The sequence below is a fragment of the Panthera pardus genome, unplaced genomic scaffold (genome assembly GCF_024362965.1).
Source record: "Panthera pardus isolate Hobbes unplaced genomic scaffold, ASM2436296v1 HiC_scaffold_2, whole genome shotgun sequence".
Classification (NCBI taxonomy): Eukaryota; Metazoa; Chordata; class Mammalia; order Carnivora; family Felidae; genus Panthera; species Panthera pardus.
This window is the reverse complement of record NW_026526765.1, coordinates 8420653-8446453: the sequence shown is the minus strand read 5'-3', so window position 1 is coordinate 8446453 and position 25801 is coordinate 8420653. Positions and strand designations below refer to the sequence as shown.

The 25801-nt window shown below is 51.6% G+C and overlaps 1 protein-coding gene across 1 annotated transcript in view; it reads left to right on the top strand.

Moving 5' to 3' along the window:
* Positions 1-25801, top strand: part of DAP (death associated protein) — a 60595-nt gene that overhangs the window by 9794 nt on the left and 25000 nt on the right. Inside the window, exon 2 of the mRNA XM_019450783.2 lies at positions 2504-2600. Coding sequence (XP_019306328.1) covers positions 2504-2600 — 97 coding nt within the window. The remainder of the gene's footprint in view (positions 1-2503; positions 2601-25801) is intronic.

The following is a 25801-nucleotide window of genomic DNA, read 5'->3' as shown; positions in this document are numbered from 1 at the left end:
GGATTATATTTCCTCCTTTCCAAGTAGAAGGTCCCCTTGAAGAGAATTCGTGTTGGTGGCAGATGTGTCCTCAGACACAGTCCTTTGTGTTACCCGCCCTCTGCTTTGCATTTTTCCGACGGGCTGCCTGCTGCTAGGCGCTGTTGGCCTCGAAGCAGGTGCTGTCAGCCTCCTGAAGCCCGGGCCGCAAACTCTGGCTGGGAAATTGAAAACTAATAACCCCCAAGTGTGGGAGCCTGAGCGTGTTTTTCACATTGTCCTTCCTGTTCTTTAGAATCATAAGGAAGCTTGCCCTGGACTTTTCTTAATTCAGCAGGGCCCCGAGGACACGGCCTGCCACGTTGGCTGTCTGTGAGCAGAGCTGTGCGGAGGAGGGGGGGGCTACACGGAGAGCCCCACACCACGACCCTGAGGGCGGTGAGCACAGGTCACTAGGCTGCACTTTGTTCAAGTACTTGCCGCCTTAGTCCTGTTCGGGCTGCTGCGTCGGAGCACCACAGACTGATGGCTTATAAACAACAGAAGCCTCTCGTGGTGCTGGAGGCCAGAGGTCCGAGATCAAGGCACCGGCAGATTCGGCAGCTAGTGATTTGGCTGTGTGGTGCGTAGATAGCCATCGTTTTGCCGTGTCCTCACACGGGGGAAAGGACAGGGTGCCTCGGTGGGGTGGGGGCTGGGGGTCTTTCATACGAGCCCTAATCCCACCCAGGAGGGCTCTACCCTCATGACCTAATCACCTCCCTGAGGCCCCACCTCCAAACACTGTCACGGGGGTAAGGTTTCAACAGCTTCTCTTATTCAAAGATCTCAGGATGCATCTCTTACCCCCTTTCTGCAGATGAAGCAGCGAGGCTTGGAGGGGCTAAACAGTCCGAAACCATACAGCCGAGGGCAATGTGGTGGCTTACTGACCCCACAGCACGTGCCCGTGACAGTCACGGGAGGCTGGCTGTTTGAGGATACAAGGCCGGCATTTCCAAACTCTTCTGTGGAGGACTATGGTCCTGAAGGACGAGAACCAGCATTACTGGGGTGGGAGGGACTCGTGACGTCATATGAACGTGGGGAAGGTGCTCTGCCCTGTGCCCCTCATAAAGCTCACCATGCATGCTAACGGCCAAGAAAATCTGTCTTGAGGAAAGGCATTAATTTGTTCAACCTAGCATTTCCCACGCTAACAGATCCTAGAGTCCCCATTTTTGGTGTTTCGTTTTTGTTTGTTTTCTTGGAAGGCAGTATTAACGTATTAGCCATTGAGGAAACACAAGTCAAAGTACAATGAGCTAACACTCCACACCCACTAGGATGGCTACAATGAAAAAGTTAGCCAGTAACAAGTGTCGGCGAGCATGCGGAGAAACGGGAACCCACAGACCCGTTGGCGTGTGAAATGGCGCCATGGCCTTGGAAAGCCGCTTGGCGTCCTTCTCAGAAGGATGCGTGCAGTCACCGTGGAACACAGCTACTCCACTCCTAAGTGTGCGCCACGGGAGGGAAGGTGTATAGCCACGTCTCCACACACAAACTTGGACACACGTCGCTCATGGCTGCATCCTTCATACTAGGCACAAAGCGGAAACAGCCTGGATGTCCCACAGACAAAGGGACACGGAAAATGCGGTCTGTCCGTGCCAAGAACACCACCATGCAGCCATAAAAAGGAATGAAGGGCTGACACGGGCTGGTGCGTGGATGAATTTTGGAAACATGCCGAGTGAAAGAAGCAGGCCAGATACGCACAACAGGCAAAGCCAGACGAGGGGTTGCTATGGGCTGGGGGGAGGGGCGCCTGGGGAGGGGCCGTTAGCGGGTACGGGGTTTCTGTCTGGGGTGATGACGGCGTGCTGGAGTCGATTGTGGCGATCGCCATACAGCAGTTCGGAGCACACTCACAACCATTGATTGTGCCCCGTGGGTGGGCGGCTTGTGTGTGAATTATGTGTCAGGAAGGCCACTTTTAAAAACAGAGTTAACGTGTGCCCACAGTGAGGCTTCACAATGTAGTTTGGGAACGGCTGCCACAGACGTTTTGGCTTCTGCCCGCGTGGGCTCTGTGACCGTGGCACGGCAGCTGTCCCGTGTCACCTGTGGCTGCATCGTCCCATCCACGGCATCATCGGTATCTGAGAAAATGTCACAGGGCGGGGACTAAGGGGGACCCCGTCGAGTCGAGACGATGTGCAGAAAGAACCCAAAGCAAGCAGCCACCTTGTCCACGTGGTTTATCCTCCGGGTCCGCTCCTGCTCTTGCAAAGTTCTTGTAAGAAACAAATGGAACAAACAAGAGCCTTGGAAGGCGTCTAAGTGGATCTGGAGTCAAAGATCGCCTTGGCTGCCGCGTCGTCCTCGCACTGAGCTCTGTCGTTAATCGTTGTCACTGCCCGGTCGTCGGGACTCACTTGTGGCCCTAGGGGGGACCGAACCTTTCCAGCTAGCTCCCCTGCGCCTCTCTCTGGTGCTTGCGTTGCCACGTCGATGACACCCCACTCTGTTTCCGTTGTAGTGAAAGCTGGCGGAATGCGCATCGTGCAGAAGCACCCGCATTCGGGAGACGCCAAAGAAGAGAGAGACAAGGACGACCAGGGATGGGAGAGTCCCAGGTGAGCACGCGGGCGACTGTGTGTGTTTCACAGCCGCGTCACTCGGTTACACGTTAGGTTTGTTCTCCTCCCCGCACGTCTGGTGACCCCTCGCCCTGTGGGGCCCTGCGCCGCGTATTGCTTTCTTTCCTACTCAGTGAGGCTCTGTCCCCAGACGGGAGAAGCGGGCATCTGGAGCCTCTGCCCTGACTCAGGCGGGGCGTATGCTTACTGCCGGTCCATGGGCAGTGCCCTCAGTTTCCACGACAGTATTGAAATCGCCTTGAGACCTGTGAAAACGCCCTTCTGGTTGAATCTCTGGGGCAGGCTGGCATCTGTGCAGCTAGGACAGTGAGCTACGGATTTAAAACCGTCCACAGGTATCTGGACTCTGGTTCTTCAGCCAAATCGAAACCAGTGAGGCCACACCCTGAGGAGCGCCCAGGTGTCCTTAAATGACCTCTCGGCCCTCACTCCCCGGATCCCCCACAGCTCATCTGTCTGCAGCGCCCCCAGCTCTGTTACCCGTTCTCCTGGGAGGTTCTGATGTCGGGTTTGGCTGCAGAACCTCGCTGCAAATCTATTCCTTTCCACCCTGTAATATGGAAACGTGGGCCACAAATACATACATGTCTCTCTGAGCTTGTCTGCAAAAAAGAGTGAACCCCAGGCCTTCTGCCTTACGCCGTGTCCCCAGAGGGTGTCTCCGCCTGCTGGAGGAGGAAAGTCAACGTGGGAAGGGTCTGGAAGGTAGCTAACCCATGTTTCTGCGCATCTCCTTGTTTCGGTCCAACAGTCCTGCTGAACTGAAAATCTCCCCGATTTTCACATGGGACACAGGTCCACGTGCCTGTGCCATGTGCCTTGCAAGTTATTGGATCTGGGATTTAAACCTGGGTCTAACAGGGCCCAAACAGGCCAGGCTTCCAAAGAGTAGCTCCCAAGAACACATGTCCCCTGAAAAGACATCCATGTTCACAGAAACCCCACGTGTCCCTGTAGGGTATGAGTTATAGTGCAGTCACCTGGGGGCAAACAAAAGTAGGGGCAAAGTTTCTGGGCGATTATTGCCCGTTTTAAACCATGGGATCAGCCATGTCGAGGTTCTGTTTTAGAAGAAGGAGGCAGTTGGGGCGCCTGGGTGGCTCAGTCAGATGGGCGTCCGACTTCGGCTCAGGTCGTGATCTCGCAGTTCACGAGTTCGAGACCCACGTCGGGCTCTGTGCTGACAGCTCAGTTAAAGAAAATTCTAGAATTGCCTGCCTCACTGGCTATTTTCACACAGCCATGTTTGGAACATAACAGCATCGGTAACCCTCCTAGAGGTCCACAGTCCTGTATCCAAAAACCTTGGGGCCCAGTTTATTTCAGAATTGAGAAATTTGGGGGTCCTAAGAGGATGAAACCATGTACACATAGCACCCGTAGTGGGGCCTCAGGCAGCATATTGGAATCTGTGTATGATGTTTTCAAATTTACAGAGTTGGGCCAGCTCAGGTTAATTTTTGCCTCCATCTGAGTTAAAGGAAACTTTCAGTTTTTGGACATTTCTTGAACTCAGTATCGAGTAGGAGAGCGTGGGCCTGTGGGATTTCCTCCACCACAAAACCTGGGAGGCCCCGTCTTTATATCCAGTCATTCCGTAAGGGACAAAGAGGATGAGAGAGAGAGACTTGGCTGGGGAGCAGATGGAACACACTTTTCTGCGAGAGTTCCAGCGGAGTAAGGCGCAAATAGCTATTTCCCTGTGAAACGGCGTCAATACAGTGAGAGTCGATCATTTATTAGCATGTCTAGAAATACAGACCGAACAGCCTACTCGTTTTCTTTCTATTGATTTTTTTACATGAGGTGAAATACAGCGTTTAGGGAAGACGTGCTATTTACGTAAATGTGCCAGAGGACGAACGAGTGCAAGACATAGGAGTGAGCACAGCGGCACCCTGGACCTTAACGTCCTACCTCAAAGATTTCTCCTCTGTGGGGCCAAGAACTCCGAAGCAGGCTGATTGCAGAGCAGGGTTTGCATAACATGTGAGCGAGGGTTGTTTGTTTGTTTGTTGGTTTTCTCCCTGCAGCGACATTGCTGTAATATGTTCCTTAGGAGCGTGTTGGCTCCTGTGCTCTCGACTTCGGCCTTGCTCTTGACCACTGTGGGTTAAACCACTTGACACGCCGCTGGCAGATGGGGTTAGCCTCTCAAGGCCCTTGAGCCGTGGACAAATGTTGCCGACACACGTCCTTCCAGGCCTCCGCGCCCCGCCTGGGACTCTGCGTAAGAGATTATTTCCGCCACTAAGCACTCCTCAGCTGTCTGGTGGGCTGACTGAGTCATCACAACCCGTCACCGTCGCCAGTGTTCTAGAATGCAGGACATCTGGCCCTGTCCTTGGTACCCTGTCTGCATTAGTTCATTAAATCCTTGCAACTACTCTATTTCTTATCATCCCTGTTTCTGAGTTGGTTATCGATTAACCCCATTCCAGATCGCTACGCCCCCTTCAACAGCTCAGAGAGGTTAATTGACTTCCCCAATGTGGCACAGCAAATGAGTGGCAGGGCCAGTATCCCAGCAGAGTCCAGAGTCCTCACTATCGACCCTTGGGCTGTGCTTGCGAATGGAGCACCTGTTTTGTTCTGGGCACTTCTAAGTGCTTCACATCAGATGTAAAGCTCACACCACCTGGGCGCCTGGGTTAATGCATCCGACTCTCCATCTGGGCTTAGGTCATGATCTCAGGGTTCGTGAGTTTGGGCCCCGCATCCGGCTCTCTGCCGTCAGCACAGAGAGAGCCCGCTTCCAGTCCTCTGTCCTCCTCTCTCTCTCAGTGCCCCTCCCCTGCTCTCTCTCACAAAAATAAATAAACGTTAAAAAATATATTAAAAAAAAAATAAAGCTCAAACCACCTATAGGCCGGTATTACTGTGCCCGTTATAGAGATGAAGAAACCGAAGCTTAGGGAGGTGATCTGGCCCAGTGACACGTAGCCAGTGAGTGGCCAGGCCAGGATTCAGCCCTGATTCTGTCTGGCCCCTAATATGCTGTAGAAGCCCCCAAATTGACACAGTAAACAGAATATATTGACGGAATGTAAATCCAGTCCCTAAACTGGTTGATTCCGGATTGCCCATGACCTTTCCCATAGTCCTCTAGCCCGTGATTCCACCCATGCAGCTTGGCTGTCAGTAGATGGTGTGATTATCATTTTATAGGGTTTTGGGGAGGGGGGATAGGCTGTCTTTACCTATAAAAACGCCTGTTTATGTACAGAATTTGTCAAACATTTCGTTATTCTGTTGGACGTATCATGGCATGTGACTTCAACATCCACATGACCCTGGTCCTAAAGTTTGATGATGTTTCATGTTTGGGTCCAGGTGTCCTCCGGACATGAAAATAAGTGTAGAGTCTCAAATGCCAGTTTCCTCCTTAGATCTGTGTTTGCAAAACTCTCTGCTTTCCTTTCCAGGTTTTTATAACTGGCTCGTCTTTACATTTCCTGACTCATCTCTGGTGACTTCCTTCCTCATTAATCTGAAAATCAAATACTGATCACAGAATAACTGGAGCATTATTGTGTGACACACACACACACGCACACACACACACACCTTTTTTCTTGCACATATTCATGCTGTTCTTCCTCCCTTTAATCTTGTCATTTTCTGGGGTTTTACAGATAATTTCCTAGGCTGCCAGGCCGTTTTGAGATGCTACATTTTAAAAAGGAAAAAAAGGAAGTAGCAGAAATTTGAAAATGTTGCCCTAGAGTTCCTGTCAAGCTGGGCACTAGTTCCGTGTGGCTCTTCATGGCCCAGAAGAGGACTAGAGCTTTGAAATTCTTCGCCAGTGCTGTCCTGAGTAGCTGCTAGATCCCATGTCAGAACTGACCCAATTAAGGAAAGCCGTGGTTTTCCCCAAAGCCTCGTGTCGAGCGTATTGAGATGAAGTGCTCACTTTGATTAGGCGAAGGGGAAATTGCAGACACAGCATGGACTTCAGGAGCCAGTAAGACTCACTAGAGAACACGGTTCAGTGTCGAACATGTCCTGAGGTCCTAGCACGAGTGGAGCTTGGGACAAGAGATTGAAAAGCGTACGTGACAGGAGGGGTGAACGAGAAATGCAAGGGTCTGGGTGTAGATGAGGTCGGGGGGAGAGGGGTGGAAGGAAGAAGGAGATAAGGATGGGATTGATAAGGACCCAGAGCGGACAGCCCTGGCTGAGCGTGGCCGTCTTTTCACCCTGACTTAGAACCTCACGTACCCGAAAAATAAGCAAACGATTCAAATTTTGCCACGTGTGGGAGAGATCCAGAATGAAATCCGAACAGGAAGAGGTGAACTTAATTGTAATACAGATGATTACTCTAAGCCATTGAAAGGACTGGGGAAGAAAATACCTTAACCAATAATTTTGGAGAACAGTATTCTGACCGGATACTCTAAGACTGAAGACAACACACACACACACACACACACACACACACACACCTGTCCCAAAATGCTGCACACTAGTTAGTAGATGTGTTTCTTACAGGGGTTTGGGTTACAATTCTGAAATTGCTTTGGTGTTTGAACAAGTATATAAATATGTCGTGGATACTGAGAGTGAAGCTTCTCACTGCCAGAGGGAGAGGTTACAGCTGGAAAGAGGGAACCGAAATGAGCTTTGTGTTGTTGAATTGAATTAGAGGTATTCGTATGAACTCAGTTTTAAAAGATGGGTGGATGGATAGGAGACAACATACAGATGTGTACATACAGGCAGAAATAAAGATGGGGCGCGCCTGGGTGGCTCAGTTGGTTAAGTCTCTGACTTGATTTCAGCTCAGGTCATCAGCTCATGGTTTCATGAGTTCAAGCCACGCGTCGGGCTCTGCGCTGACAGGGTGGAACCTGCTTGGGATGCTTTCTCTCCCTGTCTCTCCGTCCCTCCCCCACATCTATCTCCCTCTCTCTCTGTCTCTCAAAATAAATAAATAAGCTTTTAAAAAGAAAAAATAAAGACAGATGGGGAGGGTTGGCGCTCACACCTGTATTTCCTTGCTGTGTTCGGCAGGAGCCTAAACACCTATGAGAACTGACACCCATGTAACCCTGAGCATCACTTGGACCCGGATCTTTGTTTCAAACACTTCTCCCCCATCGCGGGAACCAGGGTTCCTTGCAGAAGTGGTAAATTCCAGGGCCGGGGCAGGAAAAATCCTAGATGAGCCCGGAACAGCTTGTAGGGCCAGGACAAGAGGATGCAGTGTGACAGATGATGGGGCTCATCAGGACAGAAGGCCACTGGGAGGAGCTCCTCATGGCCAAAGCTGGGGCAGTCAGCAGCCAAATGGCAGTACTGGATTATAAGCCACAGGGTAAAATAAACATTCCTAAGTGCATCCTGATATAAGTAATTGAATATATAAATGAGGAGAAGAGACAGCTCTCACAGAAGAATTGTAATTAAGAATTATGTAAGGAAGGAAATAGACCATCACCAACAGGCAAACAGCTCAGTCACCGTTGCAGACAAGATCCACCAATGGATGTTACGAAGAGTGGGAGGAAGTCTAAGGAGAAACAGGATATTTGCATAGTCTCAAATATCTCCCCCAGTATATGTATTAATTATAAAACAAGGAGTATTCTGGGGCGCCTGGGTGGCTCCGTCGGTTAAGCGTCCAAATTCGGCTCAGGTCATCATCTCACGGTTCTCGAGTTCGAGCCCCGCGTTGGACTCTGGACTCTGTGCTGACAGCTCAGAGCCTAGAGCCTGCTTCGGATTCTGTGTCTCCTTCTCTCTCTGCCCCTTCCCTGCTTGCTCTGTGTGTGTGTGTGTGTGTGTGTGTGTGTGTCTCAAAAATAAACATTAAAAACATAAAAAAACAAAGGGTATCCTTACACTGGAGACCATGAAAAGGACACTTGTTTGCAGCGTAAAAACTGAAAGAAGACAGCAGAGTGCCATCTTGTCCGACCTTGTATGGAACTACACGTCAGTGATCATTTTTTGCTGCTCTGTGCATGTCTGTGGACCACCACAAAAAGTGCCGCGAGTGTTTGTTTCTCATCAGAATTCCACCTGCTACTTTTAGCGTTCACCCGTGACCTTGCCTGGAAGTCATTACTGTATGGATGCTGTATCACTAGGGGGGCCACCATAACACATGCAACAAGGCAGTGGCTAAAATAACTGACGCATAGCGCCTCACAGTGGTGGAGGCTGGAAGTCCAAGATCAGGTGTCCCCAAGGCTGGTTCCTTCTGAGGCTGTGAGGGAGGATATGTCCTGTGCCCCCAGCCCTGGTTTCTGGTGGTTTGCTGGCCATCCTTGGCGTTCCTTGGCTTATAGATGCCTCACCTCGATCTGTGTCGATCTGTCCACGTGGTGCTCACCCTGTGTCTCTTCACATCATCTCTCTGTGTATGTCTGTCTCTGGGTCCAAGTTTCCCCTTTTTGTAAGGACATCAGTCATTGGATTAGGGCCGGCCCTAGAGACTTCATTTTAACTCAATTACTTCTGTAAAGACCCTATTTCCTAGAAAGGTCAAATTCTGAGGTACTGTGGTTAGGATTTTACATAGCCGTTTGGGGGAAAGAAGTTCAGTCTCTAACAGATGCCAGTGGTAACCTGTGGCCATTTTTAATGGTTGTCTCGCTTAAAGTGAATTAAAAAAAATTTTTTTAAATATAATTTATTGTCAGATTGGTTTCTATACAACACCCAGTGCTTATCCCAACAAGTGCCCTCCTCAGTGCCCATCACCCACTTTCCCCTCCCTCCCATCCCCCAAGGGAAAAAAATTTTTTTAACGTTTATTTATTTTTGAGGGAGAGGGAGAGTGCGAGTGGGGTAGGGGCAGAGAGTGAGGGAGACAGAGGATCCAAAGCGGGCTCTGCCCTGACTGCAGAGAGCCCAATATCGGGCTCGAATTCACCAACGATGAGATCGTGACCTGAGCCGAAGTCAGACGCTTAACCGACTGAGTCGCCCAAGTGCCCCTAAAGTGAATTCTTAAGAAATAAACAGATCCCGAGAAACTTAACAGAAGACCATGGAGGAGGGGAAGGGGAAAAAGGTAGAGAGGGAGGGAGCCAAACCATAAGAGACTCTTAAAAACTGAGAATAAACTGAGGGTTGATGGGGGGGTGGGAGGGAGGGGAAAGGGGGTGATGGGCATTGAGGAGGGCACTTGTTGGGATGAGCACTGGGTGTTTATGGAAACCAATCTGACAATAAATTTCATATTTAAAAAAGGGAAATAAACATTTATAACTGAAGCTAAGGGATAGCACAGCCTACACGCCTGAGATTACTTCTGCAAGCCGTCATCTGTGTTGGAACGTTAGTTGCACCACGTGTTGAGCCAATGTCAGCATCATCCGTACTTTCCGGTGTGGTCTTTTCTGTCCAGGCTAGTTTTCAGCTGCCGTTTAGAAGAGCTGTGTCCTCCCTGAGATGCGTGAAGATGCCAGTGGGCTGGGGGTGCTGAGTGCCCACCGGCTACCAACGTCTGTCCTGTTGCGGGCGCCCTGTGCTGGCGGGCGGGGCCCATGACACGGCGGCCACAGACCCCTGCCCTGGACCGAAGGCAGAGAGTTGATGTGGTGGCATCAGGCGACCCGGAATGTCCTTGGGAAGGGGGTACGTGGCTGTCACCCGCTTATGGCCTGAGATGCCTCCTGCAGGGAGAAGCGGTTCTGAGGGCACCGTGTGAGCCCAGAATAGAAAGCCCGAGATCTCACGGCGGCCCGAAGAGCGCCGAACAGCCCTGACTGCCGCGGTGACAAAATGGGGGAGACTCTGGGCGCAGGTGGGCGCCTCTCACTGCCAGGTTTGCCTACGCGAGACTCGTAGATCAGTGCTCTACGTCTGCAGGTGACACGGGGCGGGGGTGCAGCGTCAGCATTCGCATACCGGCAGGGAGCGGCGAAAGTGATCCTTCAGCCGGTGGCAGCTTGGGCAGGAGAACGCTGACAGAGCAGGTGCGGGTCCCCACATCCCCACACGGCTGCCCGGGTCGGCCGGTGGCCCCTGTGACGGGCTGCCGGGGGAGGGGTGTCCATCTGCGGTCACAGAGTCTGCAGCCTGTCCTGATGTCAGCCCTCCCTCCCTCTGCTGGGGACCCCTCCCGAGTCCCCAGCTTCCAGCAGGTGTGAACTCCTATCAGGCTGGCAGCCTCTCCCGAAGAAGCAGGGTATCCATTTCCTAGGGCTTCCGGAACAAAGTGCCACAGACGGGTGGTTTCCACAGCAGAGACGTTCTCTCGAAGTTCTAGAGACAGGGATGTCAGTGGAGCCAAGTGCCCTCGGAGGCACTAGGGAAGGAGGCTTTCCAGGTGTCTCCCCCGGTGGCTGGCAGTTAGTTCCTTGGCTGGTGGCCACATACAGATCTTCACCTGGCGTTCCTCCTGTGCCTGTGTCTGTGTCCAGTCTCCCCTTTTCATAAGGACGCCATCCTGTTGGGTTAGGATCCCTCCCTGCCCCAGTGTGACCTCATCTTAACCAACCACACTTGTAACCACCCCATTTCCAAACAAGATCACATTTTGAGATACTGGGTGTAAGGACTTTAACTGAGAAATTGGAAGGGGACCCGGGGCCCCTGAGTGGCTCAGTCGGTTAAGCATCCAACTTCCGCTCAGACTTCCTCTTGCGGTCTGTGAGTTCGAGCCCCGCATTGGGCTCTGTGCTGACAGCTCGGAGCCCGGAGTCTGCTTTGGATTCTGTGTCTCCCTCTCTCTCTCTCCCTGCCCTCCCCCTGCTTGTGCTGTGTGTGTGTGTGTGTGTGTGTGTGTGTGTGTGTGTGTCTCTCTCTCTCTCTCAAAAATAAATAAACATTAAAACATTTTTCCCGGAAGTGCCCGATGAACACAGACCACGAAGTGTCCCAGAACTCGCAGGCGTTAGCGTCGTCAGGAACTCAGCCTCTGAGTTCTCTTTTCACGGAGATGGGCTCCAACAGAACGCTCGAGCCTGGCAGGTAGCGATTCGGAGGCTCGATGCTCTGCCGTGGGACGGAGCGTACGGGCATCCATGTGGCCCGGGAGCTTGGCTGGACCCCTTCCATTGGGGGCTGAGAACGACGGTGCTGAAGGCCCAGCGTTCCCCCGGCGCCTGGTGCTGCCACCGATCAGCTCGTAGGCAACATCTGGTTCCGGAACGGATGCGGGGACCAGGCGTGATGGCTTAGCTTCTGAGCGCCCCATGCCTGCTCCCTCTCTCTCCACAGGCCTGCAGCCTCCTTATAAGACTGTCACCACCCCCCCCCCACAGTGGGAGAGCTCTTTTTATCAGATGGAAGGAGGGAAGCAGGGAAACGGAGCTATCAGTTTTCCCCTCCAGACACCGCTCTGTGTATCTGCAGTGGAGTCAGCCTCTTGGAACGGATGAGTCTTTTGTTTTCATGGTGTTACTCAAAGGGTTGCACTATTTATCAGGAGCATTTTCTTATTACATAAACATATGAACTGAATTTAAAGCAGCTCTCCAGTGCTTGGACTTTATAGAATGAAGTATGGAATAGTAGCTTCATGGAATAATGCTACATATAAGAATAACTACATAGAAACAAGAGCCCTTTATGGAGTTTGCTACATTCTAATTATTATGCCTGAAATTTTTAAACCTTCTATTTAAATACACTCTATTGACTTCAACTGTCTCAGAATCCACAGCACTCAGAAAACACTTTGGTGAATCAGTGATAATACAGCTTAGACTCTGATTCTTTAAAGGGAAAATAGTTGGGACGCCTGGGTGGCTCAGTAGGTTAAACATCTGACATCGGCTCGGGTCATGATTTCGCGTTCGTGAGTTCAAGCCCTGTGTCGGGCTCTGTGCTGACCGCCCAGAGCCTGGAGGCTGCTTCGGATTCTGTGTCTCCCTCTCTGTCCCTCTCCTGCTCACACTCTGTCTTTCTTTCTTTCTCAAAAATAAATAGAGATTAAAAGAAAAAAGGCAAAATAGTTAATCAACTTTATTAACTTGATTACTTCTTATTTCCCAGCTAGAAAAGGAGGTCAGTGAGGTAAGGCCAATGTGGAGGAAGAAAAGTCTTTACTCTTATGGACATCTTCTATTGGACCCATAGCTCTCTCTGGGCAAGATACTTACTTTGGTTTTTGGCTGTGTACAACCTCTGACGCAGGGCTGCAGTCATTAATGTAAAACGAATGTGGACTGGAGTCAGGATAGTGATGTAATCGAGAAGTTCTCATAGAATCATCAGATAGAGCTGGACATGACCTGATAGATCACCTAATCCAAGGAAGATGTCAGATGTTACCAAAGATCTAGAAGGGTCTAGACACCAAAAGCAAAACATCTACAGGGTAGAGACCCACAACGTTTTTTTATATTAAAATTAAGCCCTTGCCAACTTCTGGGTATATCTCCAAAAGATTTGAAAGCAGGGTCTCAAAGAGAAATTTTCACAACCATGTTCCAGCCATTTCTGTTCCACCGTTGACATGGCACCACGGGAAAGATGGGTCTTCCCCTCCGGGGAAATCAGACTAGGATCTTCACGGATGTTGCTTCAAGCAACAAGCAAGGGAAGGGTGGAGGGGGAGGGGGTTGCAGAGAGAGAGAATCCCAAGCAGACTCTGCAGCTTTCGGCGCAAAGCCCGATTCGGGGCTTGAACCCACGAACGGTGAGATCATGACCTGAGCTGAAACCAAGAGCCTAATGTTTGACTGAGCCACCCAGGCACCTCCTAGCTGTTGGACTTTTTTATGGGACTTTAATCTATTTGGAAAGTGTCAGTCAGCCTTTTGAGTGTATGATACGTCTCATCTTAACTGGGCCCTGGGGAATAAGAAGTTCAGAAGACTGTCCCTGCTATCAAACAAGCAATTTAGCATCATTTGGAAAGTCGGACGGCCAAATAATGACAAATACAAGCCACGGTTAGACCAGGTACCTTACATACTTAGTCTTACTTTGTCTTCACTGCCTGCAATGGGAGGCAGTGTCTCTCATGTTATGGATGAGGAAATCTGCTGAGAAACGCTGCTGACATGCCCAAGGTCATCCTAACAGGAAATGACACAAGTAAGATTTGAATCCAAATCTGTCCTGTTCCAAAGACTTGCCACTGTGCTACCCACCGCTTGTGTTCTGGCAACTAACCAACCCTCTTTTTCCAAAGAGTTTGGGGGCAATTATTGAGAAGAGAACCTCATTGTTTACTCTGAATTTTAAAAGTTCAGAGACATACTTGCAGCACTAAGGTTGTTTCCAGCTAAGCTCACTTAAGATAGAGTTTCTGGGATTTTTCTTCTACCCCACTGTCAACTCCAGCTTGCAGCTGTACAAGACACAGTGCAGGTGGCACGGGTTCCCACGAGGGCATGCCCCACTGCCTCGGCCTGAACAATGGCAGCACGGCTCCAGCAAGTGCTGAGATCTCCGTGACAGAAGCCACAGAGCCAGGAAAATGACCGTCCGCCTCAGAAGCGCCCAGCCCAGTGCGTGGGAGACACAGAGCACCAAGACGGGGGCCATCTTGATTTTAGAAGCCATAGATCGGACGGAGATTCCTAAAGTCAGCAAAGAGAGGAAATCAGAGCAGAAAAGCACAAATAAGAGGAAGTTAGGGTAAAACCGATGACTCATGGCTACTGAATTCATTTTGACTTTAAGTGGAAAAAAGAAGTAAAAAGCCTTAAATGGGAAGGGTGGTGCCCACATGGGCCCAAAACAAACACTGCTAAAGAATGGAAGAGTGTGTTTTCATTTTGCCAGAGGCTCCGAATGTGATTATAGATAGAAACAAATGTCAACCCTTCCAGCTCAAGCAAGGCGGAGCCTGGGCCGTGGATTTCTATGCAAAAGGACTTTGTTGCCTTTGTTGGGTCAGAGGTCTGAAGCCTGAAGCCGAGAGGAGGGGGAAGGAGGCCCAGGGCTGCAGGTGTCCATGGAACCCCCAGCATGTTCTGGGCACTCAGAGCTCCAGACTCTGCGCCTATGTGGCCGTGGTCCCTGGATGGGAGGTTCTGGAAACCCAAGCCTGGGGGTGAACACAAGGGCTCCTCCCTCTGAGTCACTGAGCTGGCATCCTTTAGGGGACAACAGAACCAGGAAAGAGAAATGTTTCCACTTGAAGCGTGAGTTTGACCCAACTCAGACTGGGTCTTTTGTCTGTTCGTTTATCTGTTGGTCTTTGTAGCTTTCTTTTTTGATCCTAGACCATCTTTACGACTATGAAACCAAGCAGTTTAGGGACATATAGTCTCCTAGGCTCAGGCTTCCCGTTGTCTGCCTGAAATGTGCATGAAGGAGCTTGGCCAGGAAAAGTCTGCGCTGGGGGACTCCCCACGTCCTGATCCATGGCTCCTGGGTCGTCCCACCTACGACACTAGCCTTCCGGGCCTGTCTCTTCATCGACAGCATGACACTTGTAGATGAGTCTTTTCTCTTGTGGGACTTTTATGATGAAAATAGAATGAGGAAAAATGAACACCTATAGGCTCTGAAGCAAACTAAAAGCACGCATGTGTGAAGTTCCTGTTCTGTGGCGGGGACTTTGCTGGACTCCGGAGGAGACGAGAAAACACAAGTGAATCCTCGTGAAACTTGGAGACGCGGATAGGTCCTCAGTGGGACCCTTTGCCCTGCGATGGTGGTAGAGTCGATCCTGGGTGGGCGATGAGTCATTTCAAACTTAAACAGGATTAAAGGCACTGTGCTTTTAAGTCTTTTTAAAGTTTTTACTAAGAATTATTGTATGACATTTTTAGGATAACAGAAGGAAATGGACTGTCTGTGAGCTACGGTTTGTTGAACAAATCTCGCAGGTTTTCTTTAGTGCTATATGGTTTTTTTCTGCACCCAAACAATGCATCATTTGTATTTCAGTATTTGCTTCAATAATCTTCCAAATGAACACCCTGAAAATGCACTCAGGTAACACACAGTCCCCACTAGGAGGCAGAGGAAGGACGAGGCTCCTTTTCATAGATCCTTGGGAGCCCTTTGTCAACACCGAAGTTGTCACAACTCAGCAGTACAATGAGGATGGAGATAATGGCATATAATAAAATGTATAGCCAACTCTGACCAAGATTTTTAATGAGGCAGGAGCTGGGTTTCACACATTTATTCTTTTGCTTTAGTATCTGGCCCAGAGCCTGCCATAATATAATCTCTCCTCACGAAGTGCTACGTGTTAATTAGGGACTGTAGCCTGCTCTCTTTTCCTTTACTAAAAATGCTCAAGCATTGCTTTGTTTTATTTCCTGCCTGGGTATTCTTAATGATCATTCCTATATATCTCCATTCGTCATCTGTTATTTCTTCCCGAGAGTCCCCAAGACATGGCCCTACCAATACTCGTGTTAGGATGACCCAGGGGAGCTGAGCATCGTTTCCAAGGTTCCGTAGCCACTGAGTTGTTCTTACAAAGCGCCAGGGTGGACGAGGAGGCCCCAGTTAGACGACCTGAGGTGAGCCAGCTGCACCAGGAGCTGGCTGGGTGAGCTTTGCTCCGCAAATTGTATCTCTAGGAGAGGAGATACATATATATGCGGAAGGGCGGCTGAATTCTTTTCCATGGTTTGTAACATTGTCTTCTGTTTTGATCCAATGGGCTATTAATACTGTATCTTCTCTCTTCTATCAGCTTAAGAGTTTGTGACTATAAATGCTGTTTTGGAGAGACTGGATGTGTAGCCTTCTTTTATAAACTGCTTACTCTTCCAAGGGGACTGTCTGTGGCAGCCGGAGGCTTGCGAGGCAGCAGATACATAGGTCTATCTGCCTATGTTTCTTTGTCATTGGCATTTTATCAAGGGACACGGCTCTGAAGGATGACCGTGCCTTCTAATGGCCAGGACTTTGCGGCCCCAATGGCCAGAAGCCTAAGGATGTGTAAAGAGGATTTTTCGGTACATTGATTACTGAAAGTCTTGCTATGCAGCTTCCGTGACGGATACTCGGTTCTGTGGGCTTCTTGCTAACTGCAGTCTAAAGGGTGATGGGGAATAGTAATTGTGAGAAAGAACCGCCGTGAGCATTAGCTGTTGGGTGGTGGGTGTGAGCGGGGTATTGTCAGGGGCTAGGCGTTGTCACGTAGACGTTGACATTTCCCCGATGGGTTTCCTTAGCGTGACTGGTACCTCCCCGTGGCACCTGCCTGGTGGCTGACCCCCCGGCAGCAGGGACCAGGTTTGCGGTTAGCAGCTGCTGTGGGAGGAACGCAGGACAGAAAAGATTTCTTCTCGCTGCCCAGGGGCGTACAGACTTCCAAGGGTGTTTACTCGGCACGACTGATCTGTTCCTGAAAAGTTTCTCATAAATCACGATTTCTCTTATCAAGCTTTATTTCCCTGCTGACACGATTTCAGACCTTCTGCAGCCCCGTTTTCCCCCCGATTCTCCGCGGGTGGCACTCAGTGTCTCCTGTGCCCCCACCTCCTGGTGTCTCTGGAAACTGTGCACAACCAGTAAGCATGCTGAGACCCCAGGGTTCCTAAAATGGGCCCCGGCTGTCAGCCAGAGGGGCACTGCCACCGTGGGGTGGGCGCTGAGTTGGGAGGTGTGGCAATTACTGAGGGCGACCCTGGTGTATCCTCGTGCCATGCATCTCCGCTGAGCCAAGGCTGCCGCATCATCAAGAGGGCTCCGGTCACGTCCAACTTGGGATCATCAAATTAATTGTTACATGTGACAAACTGACATGGAAAGTGATAAATACCTCCGTGCGTTCTCCCTGTTAAAATTCCACGGTGAGTTTTCATGGCCGGGAGCTCGCATGATGGACAAGGCGGGGGGCTCCCTTCCTACAGCAGCCTGCCCTGCTTCGTGCCCTCGGAGCACTGGCCCTGTTTGCCTAGAAACCTTCATTAACGCATTGATTTCCTGCTGGTTGTGGCAGTTCTCAGCATTTTTCTTCTTTCTGCTCCCCAGATAACTCTGGGGAATTGCTTTCAAGGGGTGCTGTTCACCTAGAAGTGACCCAGCAGCTATTTTATTGTTTATTTATTTTCGAGAGACAGAGACAGGGTGCAAGTAGGGGAGGGGGAGAGAGCGAGAATCCGAAGCAGCTCCAGGCTCCAAGCTGTCAGCACAGAGCCCGACGCGAGGCTCGAACCCAGGAACTGTGAGATCGTGACCTGAGCCGATGTCAGACGCTTGACCGACTGAGCCCCCCAGGGGCCCCTAACCCAGCAGCTACTTTATAAGCACATTTGCCGGGTCCTCAAGAAGTACCTGTCCGATGGCCCACAGGTCAGGCAGACAACAGCCAGTTGCCAGAGTTTCTCAAAGTCAGAAGCTGCTGCCGTGGGAACCCACAACCGGTCAGACTTCCACCCTGTGTCCCTGTGTCCCCATGAGGAGAGGGGAACAGACCATGGACTCGGCTACCTGAGTGTCACCCGCAGGTGGGTGGGCGTGTCAGTAGCACCTGGGCTGGAAAGTTACCCCTGATGTATTTAGAGCCAGGCTGTCACTTCCTGAATGCTCTGGAGTGTTCCTTCCAAGGAGCAAAGCCGGGACACCTGCTGAGACTTCCCCACTGTCTCTAGTAGCCGCTCAGCACCTGTGCTCCCCATTCCTCCCCGTCCCCTTCACTGTGCTGCGGGCACTTAAGGCTCAACTTCAGGAAGTCCTTACAGGGGGGACCCATGACCCCCGATGGGAGACCCCACAGTGTGTGTGTCCGCACGTCTGTTCCTTCATTCTCGAAACCCTTTCAAATTCGTTCCTTTATGTTCTTCCCGGTTTTCTTTTTGTTTGCTCATATTACAGGTTTTCTTGCCCTAAGAAGTAGGAGATGCACTTATCAAAATATTATTGTAAACTATGACATAGTTATTCCTTTAAAACTGGAATAACAAGATTTCATGACAGGTCTAATGGCCGCTGTCACTTTGAGGTAGTAATGAACGGCACGACGTTTTAAGACGCCTGCCTGTGGCAAGGCTGCTGTGAGATGGGGTCCCGGAGGCTGCCCACACAGCAGCAGCTCGCTGCTGAATCCCTGGGGAAAGGGAATGTTACACGTCAGTTAGGTGCTGATGAGAACAAAGGTACACGGTCCGTTGGTTGGTCTCCCCCGTTCCCGGTTCTTGGGTGCCCTGATTTCTGTTTCGGAGCCCCTTGGGTTAAGAGAACCTCATCCTGTTCCTCTCAGAGCCACGTTAGATCAACACGTTTATGTCTCAACTCACAGGTCAGGTTTACGTCAGACAGCTCTTCGAGGACCTGGGTGTCGGCACGATGCTCAGAGTTCCAGACCCCAGATGCGCCTTCACCGTGGAAAGAACCCACGGCTGAGTTCCAAGTCCGCGTGCCGCGAGTCCTGACTGCCTGGTCGTAGCCACATGTAGAGAACACGCACAGGCAGACAGATGAGATTTCCCCTCGTACGATGAATGTCCCCTGACGCCCCGCCCTCAGACCTCAGTGCTGTTTTCTGTTCCCCATTCGAGAACATGCCTGTCCTCCCGCCCCAGTCCTCGCCCCGATGGTGGCTACCCGCGGAATGGCTCTCCCCGGCCTGGCCACCCGGCCAGAGCTGTCTGCCGGCTGGAGGGACGGCACCGTCCCGCGTCTGGCTTCAGCTCGCCTCTGCAGGGGCGTGGAGCCCGGGGAGCTCAGCTTGGGGCACAAAACTTGACCTTCCCTCCCAGATTTGTGACCTGCTGCTTGTGTGGTCGTGGAAGAAACACTTAAAACCCTAGAGCCTGGGCTTGGGCTTCTTGGGTGTAACATGGGGGTAAAAATGAAGACCCCTCACGGGGGGAAAAGACCCCCCTCTGCACAGGATAGGGCACTTTATGAATGCCCGTTGTTGATCACTGGGAAAGTTGAGGGCTCTTTCAGCCAGGACTTCAAGGCTCATGTGCAGAGCCACACGCTGGCCTGGCCGTGGCCAACAGCTCCTGGTGGTCTCGTGGGCGCCTGCCCTTTGTAGCCCAGCCAGCCTCGTGCCATCCAGCCTTCCTCGAAGACCTCTCTTCCCGCACGTTTCCCTGAATCTGGGGCCTGAGCAGGCCATGTCCACTCGCTTACCCAAACTGTATCGACCCTTCTAGACCCACACGAGCTCCTTTGTCACAAAGCTTTCCCTCACTGCTGCAGTCCCGGGGTCGGCCCCCACCTGACTTCTCTGCACATGAGCTCGACGTCCCTCTGTGTCAGTCGGCTCAGGCCATCACAGTGTCATAGACTGGGCGGCGTAAACAACAGAAATGTGCTTCCTGGCAGTCGTGGAGGCTGGAAGTCCAAGATCAAGGTGCTGGCGGTATTGGAGTCTTCTGAGGCCTCTCTCCTTGGCTTGTGGATGGCTGTCTCCCGGCCGTGTCTTCGCCTGGTTCCCTCTGTGCGTGTCTGTGTCCAAATTCTCTCTTCTTATAAGGTCACCTCTCATAGTGGATTGGGACCCACCCTGATGACCTCATTTTAACTAAATGATCTCTTGAAAGACCCTGTCTCCAGCTATGGTCACATTCTGAGGTCCTGGGGGTTAGGCCTGGGGGCCACCGTGCTGCCTGTAACAGCCCCTCCCTTAGCATGGGGTCATCACCTGCTGAGGCCTTCCCGGCTACCTGTGTTCTCTGTTTCCCTGAGATTGTCTTCTCTTTAAGGGAGTATCATGCCCTAGATCACTTACACACCACCGTGGGGCTCGAGGCCCCACTCGGAGGGCGGCGTGAGAAGGACGGAAAGAGGTACCTCACCCTAAATCAGCTAGTGATGGGCTAATCTGGAGGACGGGGCACAGCCCTTGTAGGGCAGAGCACGGAGAGGCACCCAGAGTGAAGCAGAAGAGAAAGTGCCTTAGGGGTCCTGAGGATTTTAAATGCCAAGAGTAAGCAAGTGTGGCCAGCGCAGCCCTCCCAGGGTATGAATGACACTAGACAAGGCCAAGTGCATCTGCCAGAGCCCCGGTTTCTAAAGAGAAGAGCTTCAGGCCCAAGCTGGGTGGGAGACCGTGCAGCCAGGCGGCTGGGGGCCGCAGGTAACTGTTGGCCACGCCGACCCCTAGGTCTGCCTGCCCTTAACCTCTCCCTCTAAGCGAACAGGAGAGTATGAGCCTTCCCTCTCCCTCATTCCCAAACCAGGAAGCGTGGACCCCTGGCAGGGTTTATGTCACGTTTGACAATTTCAAACACTTCCAAGAGGTTAAGTTTTACATTGACTCATGTTTAAATTAAGGCTCTCAATTGTGATTTTATTAGCTACATCGCATTTTTTCCTCTGTCCCTTCTTTCCTCGTCCGACGTGCTCCCAGGGTGAGCACGGTGTTTCAGACCATGCGTCTACAGCTAACCCTGTACCCAGCTCTCTAGCCCTTGCCACCTGCCCCGCCCAAGACAAACTAAATGCGATCTGTCCGTCCCTCCGTACCTGCTTCTCTTTCGTCCCACCTTGCATCTTAAACCCCAAGATGGAGGGGCTCTTGCAGCCACCCCCAGCACGAACACACACAGCACGCTGTGTGCACCTCCAGTCCTGTGCCCACTGTGCCCTCTGTGCCCAGAAGCAAGAGTCTGGATGTTTCTAGAGGAAAATCACACAACCTACCCTGCTTGACTCACTCCAGATTTCATGGCAGGGCCCCGTCCAGCTCACCTTCTTCTTCCTGAGGTGACTGTCCCCCTCAGCCCGTCTCTGCCCCACCTCCACTGTCTGAGCCCCCAGACGGTGAGAGCTCCCCCCTAGGAGAGCCAGGCCTTGGCCACCTGCGCATTCCCCCATCCCTGGCCCTGGAGACTGCCTAGCAAATACCAGAAGCCTCTCCTCCCTGCTCCCGTGCACCCTTGCTTGGGCCTCGGCTTCCCTGCCTGGGGAAAGGCCACAGAGTATGGAAGTTGTGTTTTTAAAATCTCTCTCTCCCCTCCTTAGAATACTCCGAGTGTGCTGGGCTCGGGGGTAGGCCTGGGGCGAAGCCCTGAGGGCAAGGCCAGCCCTGAAAGCATGGACACACCGCAGGCAGTCCCTGGGAGGGACTCAGGCTGGGACAGGTTGAGTCGGTGCAGAAGGGTGACTGAGTCTGGGTTCTAAGCCTGGGTCTGAGCTGAACCGGGGCGTTTTCTCCAGGGCCACACCACAGGCCGAGTGGGAGGGCACCGTCTGCCCGTGCCTCTCATGGCCAGGTGCAGAGCTCTACAAGGTGAGGGGCTCCCCATCACCTCCAGAAGACCGTGCACGGTCCTCACTCGAGGTGTCCCCTGATGTGACCTTCCCCAGCTGTGTTCCCCACACCTGCACCTCCCATCATGTCTACTTCTAGGTTGTGGTCTTGCTTTGCTCTCCCCTCCTCACTCTCTGGACATCCCCCCCCACCCCCTGCACTAGGCTTCAAGACCTGATATAAAAGTCGACCTGATCTCACCAAGAACCTTCTGTCACCTGTAAACCCCTTAGCAGACCTCCGTGACTCAGTGTTTTATCTATGTTGTGGCTCTGGGGACAGGTTTCCCGGAGGCATCTTGGTGCCATGAGGTGAGCTCAGGATGACGGATGGGGTTAAACCTGGTTCTGCCAGGGTCACCCTGTGGCTTTTGCCACGTCCCTGTGACGCCCTGAGCCTCAGTCTCCCATTTTGGAAATGGGGCAGTAATACTTTGTTCAGAGGATTTTGTGGAGGGTTTAATGCGATAGAGGCTGGCAGGGCTCCCACGTGGCCAATAGCAGCCAGGAGATCCCAGGGTGCTCTGTCCCCCCTGAGACCTCAGGGAGGAAATGTTCTAGATGGGCCTGGTTGGGGCAGGGAGATAGTGTTTACAGTGTGTGTGTGTGTGTGTGTGTGTGTGTGTGTGTGTGTGTGAATGCAGATTAAAAACTGTTTCCAGATTAAAAACTGAATTGCCTCAGCACCGGTAGTGAATTTTCCCTAACGTGTTTCTGAAGGTGGAGGGGAGTAGAAACTCGGTGCTGCCCTCCCCCGCTCAGAGCACAGCCTGGTTCTCAGCCTTGAGTCATGTCAGCGTCCCCTGGGGGTGGGTGAGACACTGGGGTTTCTGACTGAGGAGGTTCTGAGGGGCCCGAGGATGTGCAACTCCGGCCAACCCCCAGGTGCACCGATACTGCCTGGAAGGACCACACGTCCAACCACCGCTCGAAGGAATACAGGCAAAACACCTGCAAACCGTGTTCAGAGACGACCACTCAGCTCGTTTGAGGGCCTCACCTGGGAACATTACAAGTAGCTAAATGTCAGCTTATTTTGCATTGACCGCTTTTTCCAAGCCAGTGTGAGCCGTGAGCACGTTCCTCGTGTAGCATTTCTCGCAGCCTGCTTCCTGGCACGCGGGTCCTAGAAAGTACTCTGATAACAAGTCCCGTGGTCAGAGAGGCCAGGCAGCTGTCCTCCTGTGGTCTCCTGTGGGGAACTCCCAGGACCCCTCAGCCTGCGACCTGGCCCGAGAGAGCCACACAACCCCACGTGCAGCCCTGTGCCCCGTGCTGGGGGAGGTTTATGAAGACAGCTGGGCAGCAGGCTGGACTATGAGACCTTCGCCTTCTCCGGAGGTGGAATTTCTTTAACATGTCACCTGTTTACCTCATTCCTCTCCAAAAGTACATTCAGTTTGGGTCTTAAACCTAGAGCGACAGTTACACCATCTTGGGGCACCTGGGTGGCTCGGTCAGTTAAGCGTCTTGACTTCAGCTCAGGTCATGATCTCACGGCTCATGGGTTCGAGCCCCGCGTCGGACTCTGTACTGACAGCTCAGAGCCTGGAGCCTGCTTCAGATTCTGTGTCTCCCTCTCCCTCTCCGCCCCTCCTCTGCTCCTGCTCTGTCTTTGTCTCTCAAAAATAAATAAAAGTTAAAAAATAAATAGAAATAAAACCACCACAACAAAAAACAGTTATACTGTCTTAACTAAACTGTGGTGGGATCACAGGACATTGGGCTTTTGTTATCTGCTCTCCCACGTCGTCTGCCTGGCTTTTCATAGCAGTGTGGGTACTTCTGAACAGCAAATCTAAACACTTACAAACTCATGCAGTAGAACTTCACCAACCTGTATTAATTCTACCGAATGGTTGTGTGATAGACTTTTTTAAATTCCAAATTATAAAATATCTATTAAACACTAGGGTATTGTTGCTTTCATGATCATACTGTAACTCAGACTTGTCCAATTACAGTGCTTCCAGTAGATTCCTCCTAGGGGGCGCATGATTTAATGCATAAGGAAGACTTCTGTATAACAAATATATCAGTTATTTGTGTATAAATTCTCATGTCGGGTGTTTTGGGTTTCTCCCCCAAACCTTCCTTCTTTAAGGGGTTAATATTCTTCCTACCATCTCGTTTATGTGGCCTGTCTGTGCAGCCACCTTAGAAGAAACCACCCCTGTGATAGCACCTGTCAGCAGCAAACGGAAGTTTGGGAGGGTTTCTTTTAGTGCATTTCGTCAGAGAAGACTGTGTTTTCCAAACTGTGGGTTGTGGCCCATGGTGGGTCATGAAGTCAGGTCAGTGGGTGGAGACCAGTATTTCTTTTCATGTTTATTATTTATTTTTAAGAGAGAGAGAGAGACAGAATCTGAAACAGGATCCAGACTCTGAGCTGTCAGCACAGAGCCCGACGTGGGGCTTGAACCACGAGCCGTGAGATCATAACCTGAGCCAAAGTCTGATGCTTAACCAACTGAGCCACCCAGGCGCCCCCCCCGCTTCTTTTAATAGAATAGGATGAAACAGAAAATATCAGAGTGCATTCCAGGCTGTAGGAGTCAGACCATGTGTTCCATGTACGTATGTGGGTCTGTCTGCATGCACAGGGTCACAGTGTTAAAAGACCCAAGTTTTTTATTGTGGGTCATGGTCAAAATACAGGACAGATCTTTGAGAAAATAGCTTAAGCAACGGCAGAGTCGAAAAGCATGCCTGACTTAAGATGAAACTTGTCTTCCTTAGTGTCCTGCTTTGGCCCTCTGTCCCCTTGTCCTCTCCGGGCTTTGCAGCACCGTGCACTGTAACCCACCCGGTAAATGAGCTCCAGCAACGCTGAGTTTGTACTGTCATTGGGATTCCTTCGCCCTGTTAAAGGTTGATTCGTGTGCTTCGGACCAAAGAAGAGTTTGGGCACCTAAGGGGGCAATGACTGCACAAGGGCCAGGCACCAAAGTGGGCGACTGGTGGACAAATTACTGTGGAACTGGAGTCGGGGGGTTGGTGCCCCCAGCATCCACCTTTGGATCAGTGCTGGCTGCCATATTGCAAAGTATTTTGAATATTGAACCGTAAATTATTATAGGGTCACCGGGGTGGCTGAGTCGGTTAAGCATCCAACTTCGGCTCAGGTCATGATCTCGCAGCTCTTGGGTTTGAGCCCCACATCAGGCTCTGGGCTGACAGTGCAGAGCCTGCTTCAGATTCTGTGTCCCACCCACCCCCTCTCTGCCCCTCCCCTGCTCTCTCTCTCTCCCTCAAAAACAGACCTTAAAAAAAATTTTTTTAATGAACTGTAAATTGTTATAACCCAGCGTGCTGCCGTTGAGAAGACAGAGCCATCCCCAACCCCCTCTCCCTGGTCCCCTGCCCACCTGGGGTCTGGTGCCCGCCTCGCTCAGCTAAGTGCCGGTCTTCTGGAGCCCAGTGGAAACATCAGGCTCTTGCACCTGACGCCCCTGCTGTACCTACTCCTGTAGTGTCTTGTCCCTCCTAGTACAAGCTGTTTGCCTAAATGTAGGCCTTCCGTCAATCTCCCACCACTTGGTCCCCACCGGCCCCCAGCTGCCTCAGGTGTGTGCAGCCTAGCACAGTGCCTTGGAGGCGGATGGCTGGCTTCTCTTTAAAGCCGACCCCCTATGACTTCTCCGTGTGGGTTTGGGACTTGGCCTGCCCCCTTGTGTCTTACAGTTGTGGGGATCCCTATCAGGAAAGGAGAAATCACTTGGCCAAGGTTACGCGGTCAGGGGAAGACAGCGGTGGTTTGCACTGTTCCTGAGGAAAGACCAGAATACTCTATGTGCATGGGGATTCCCTGGCACCTGGACCTCTTAGTGGCAGGGGCTGACCTGCTTTCCCCTCCACCCGCTCTCTGACCTGCAGTGTAGGCTTGACAGGCACACATCTGGCCACGTCTGCGATGCAAGTTAATGTCTTTACTTTAAATCATTTCATGACCTGGGGTCCCTGGGTGGTTCAGTCGGTTAAGCGTCCGACTTTGGCTCAGGTCCTGATCTCCCAGTTTGTGAGTTCGAGCCCCACGTCAGGCTCTGTGCTGACAGCTCGGAGTCTGGAGCCTGCTTCGGATTCTGTGT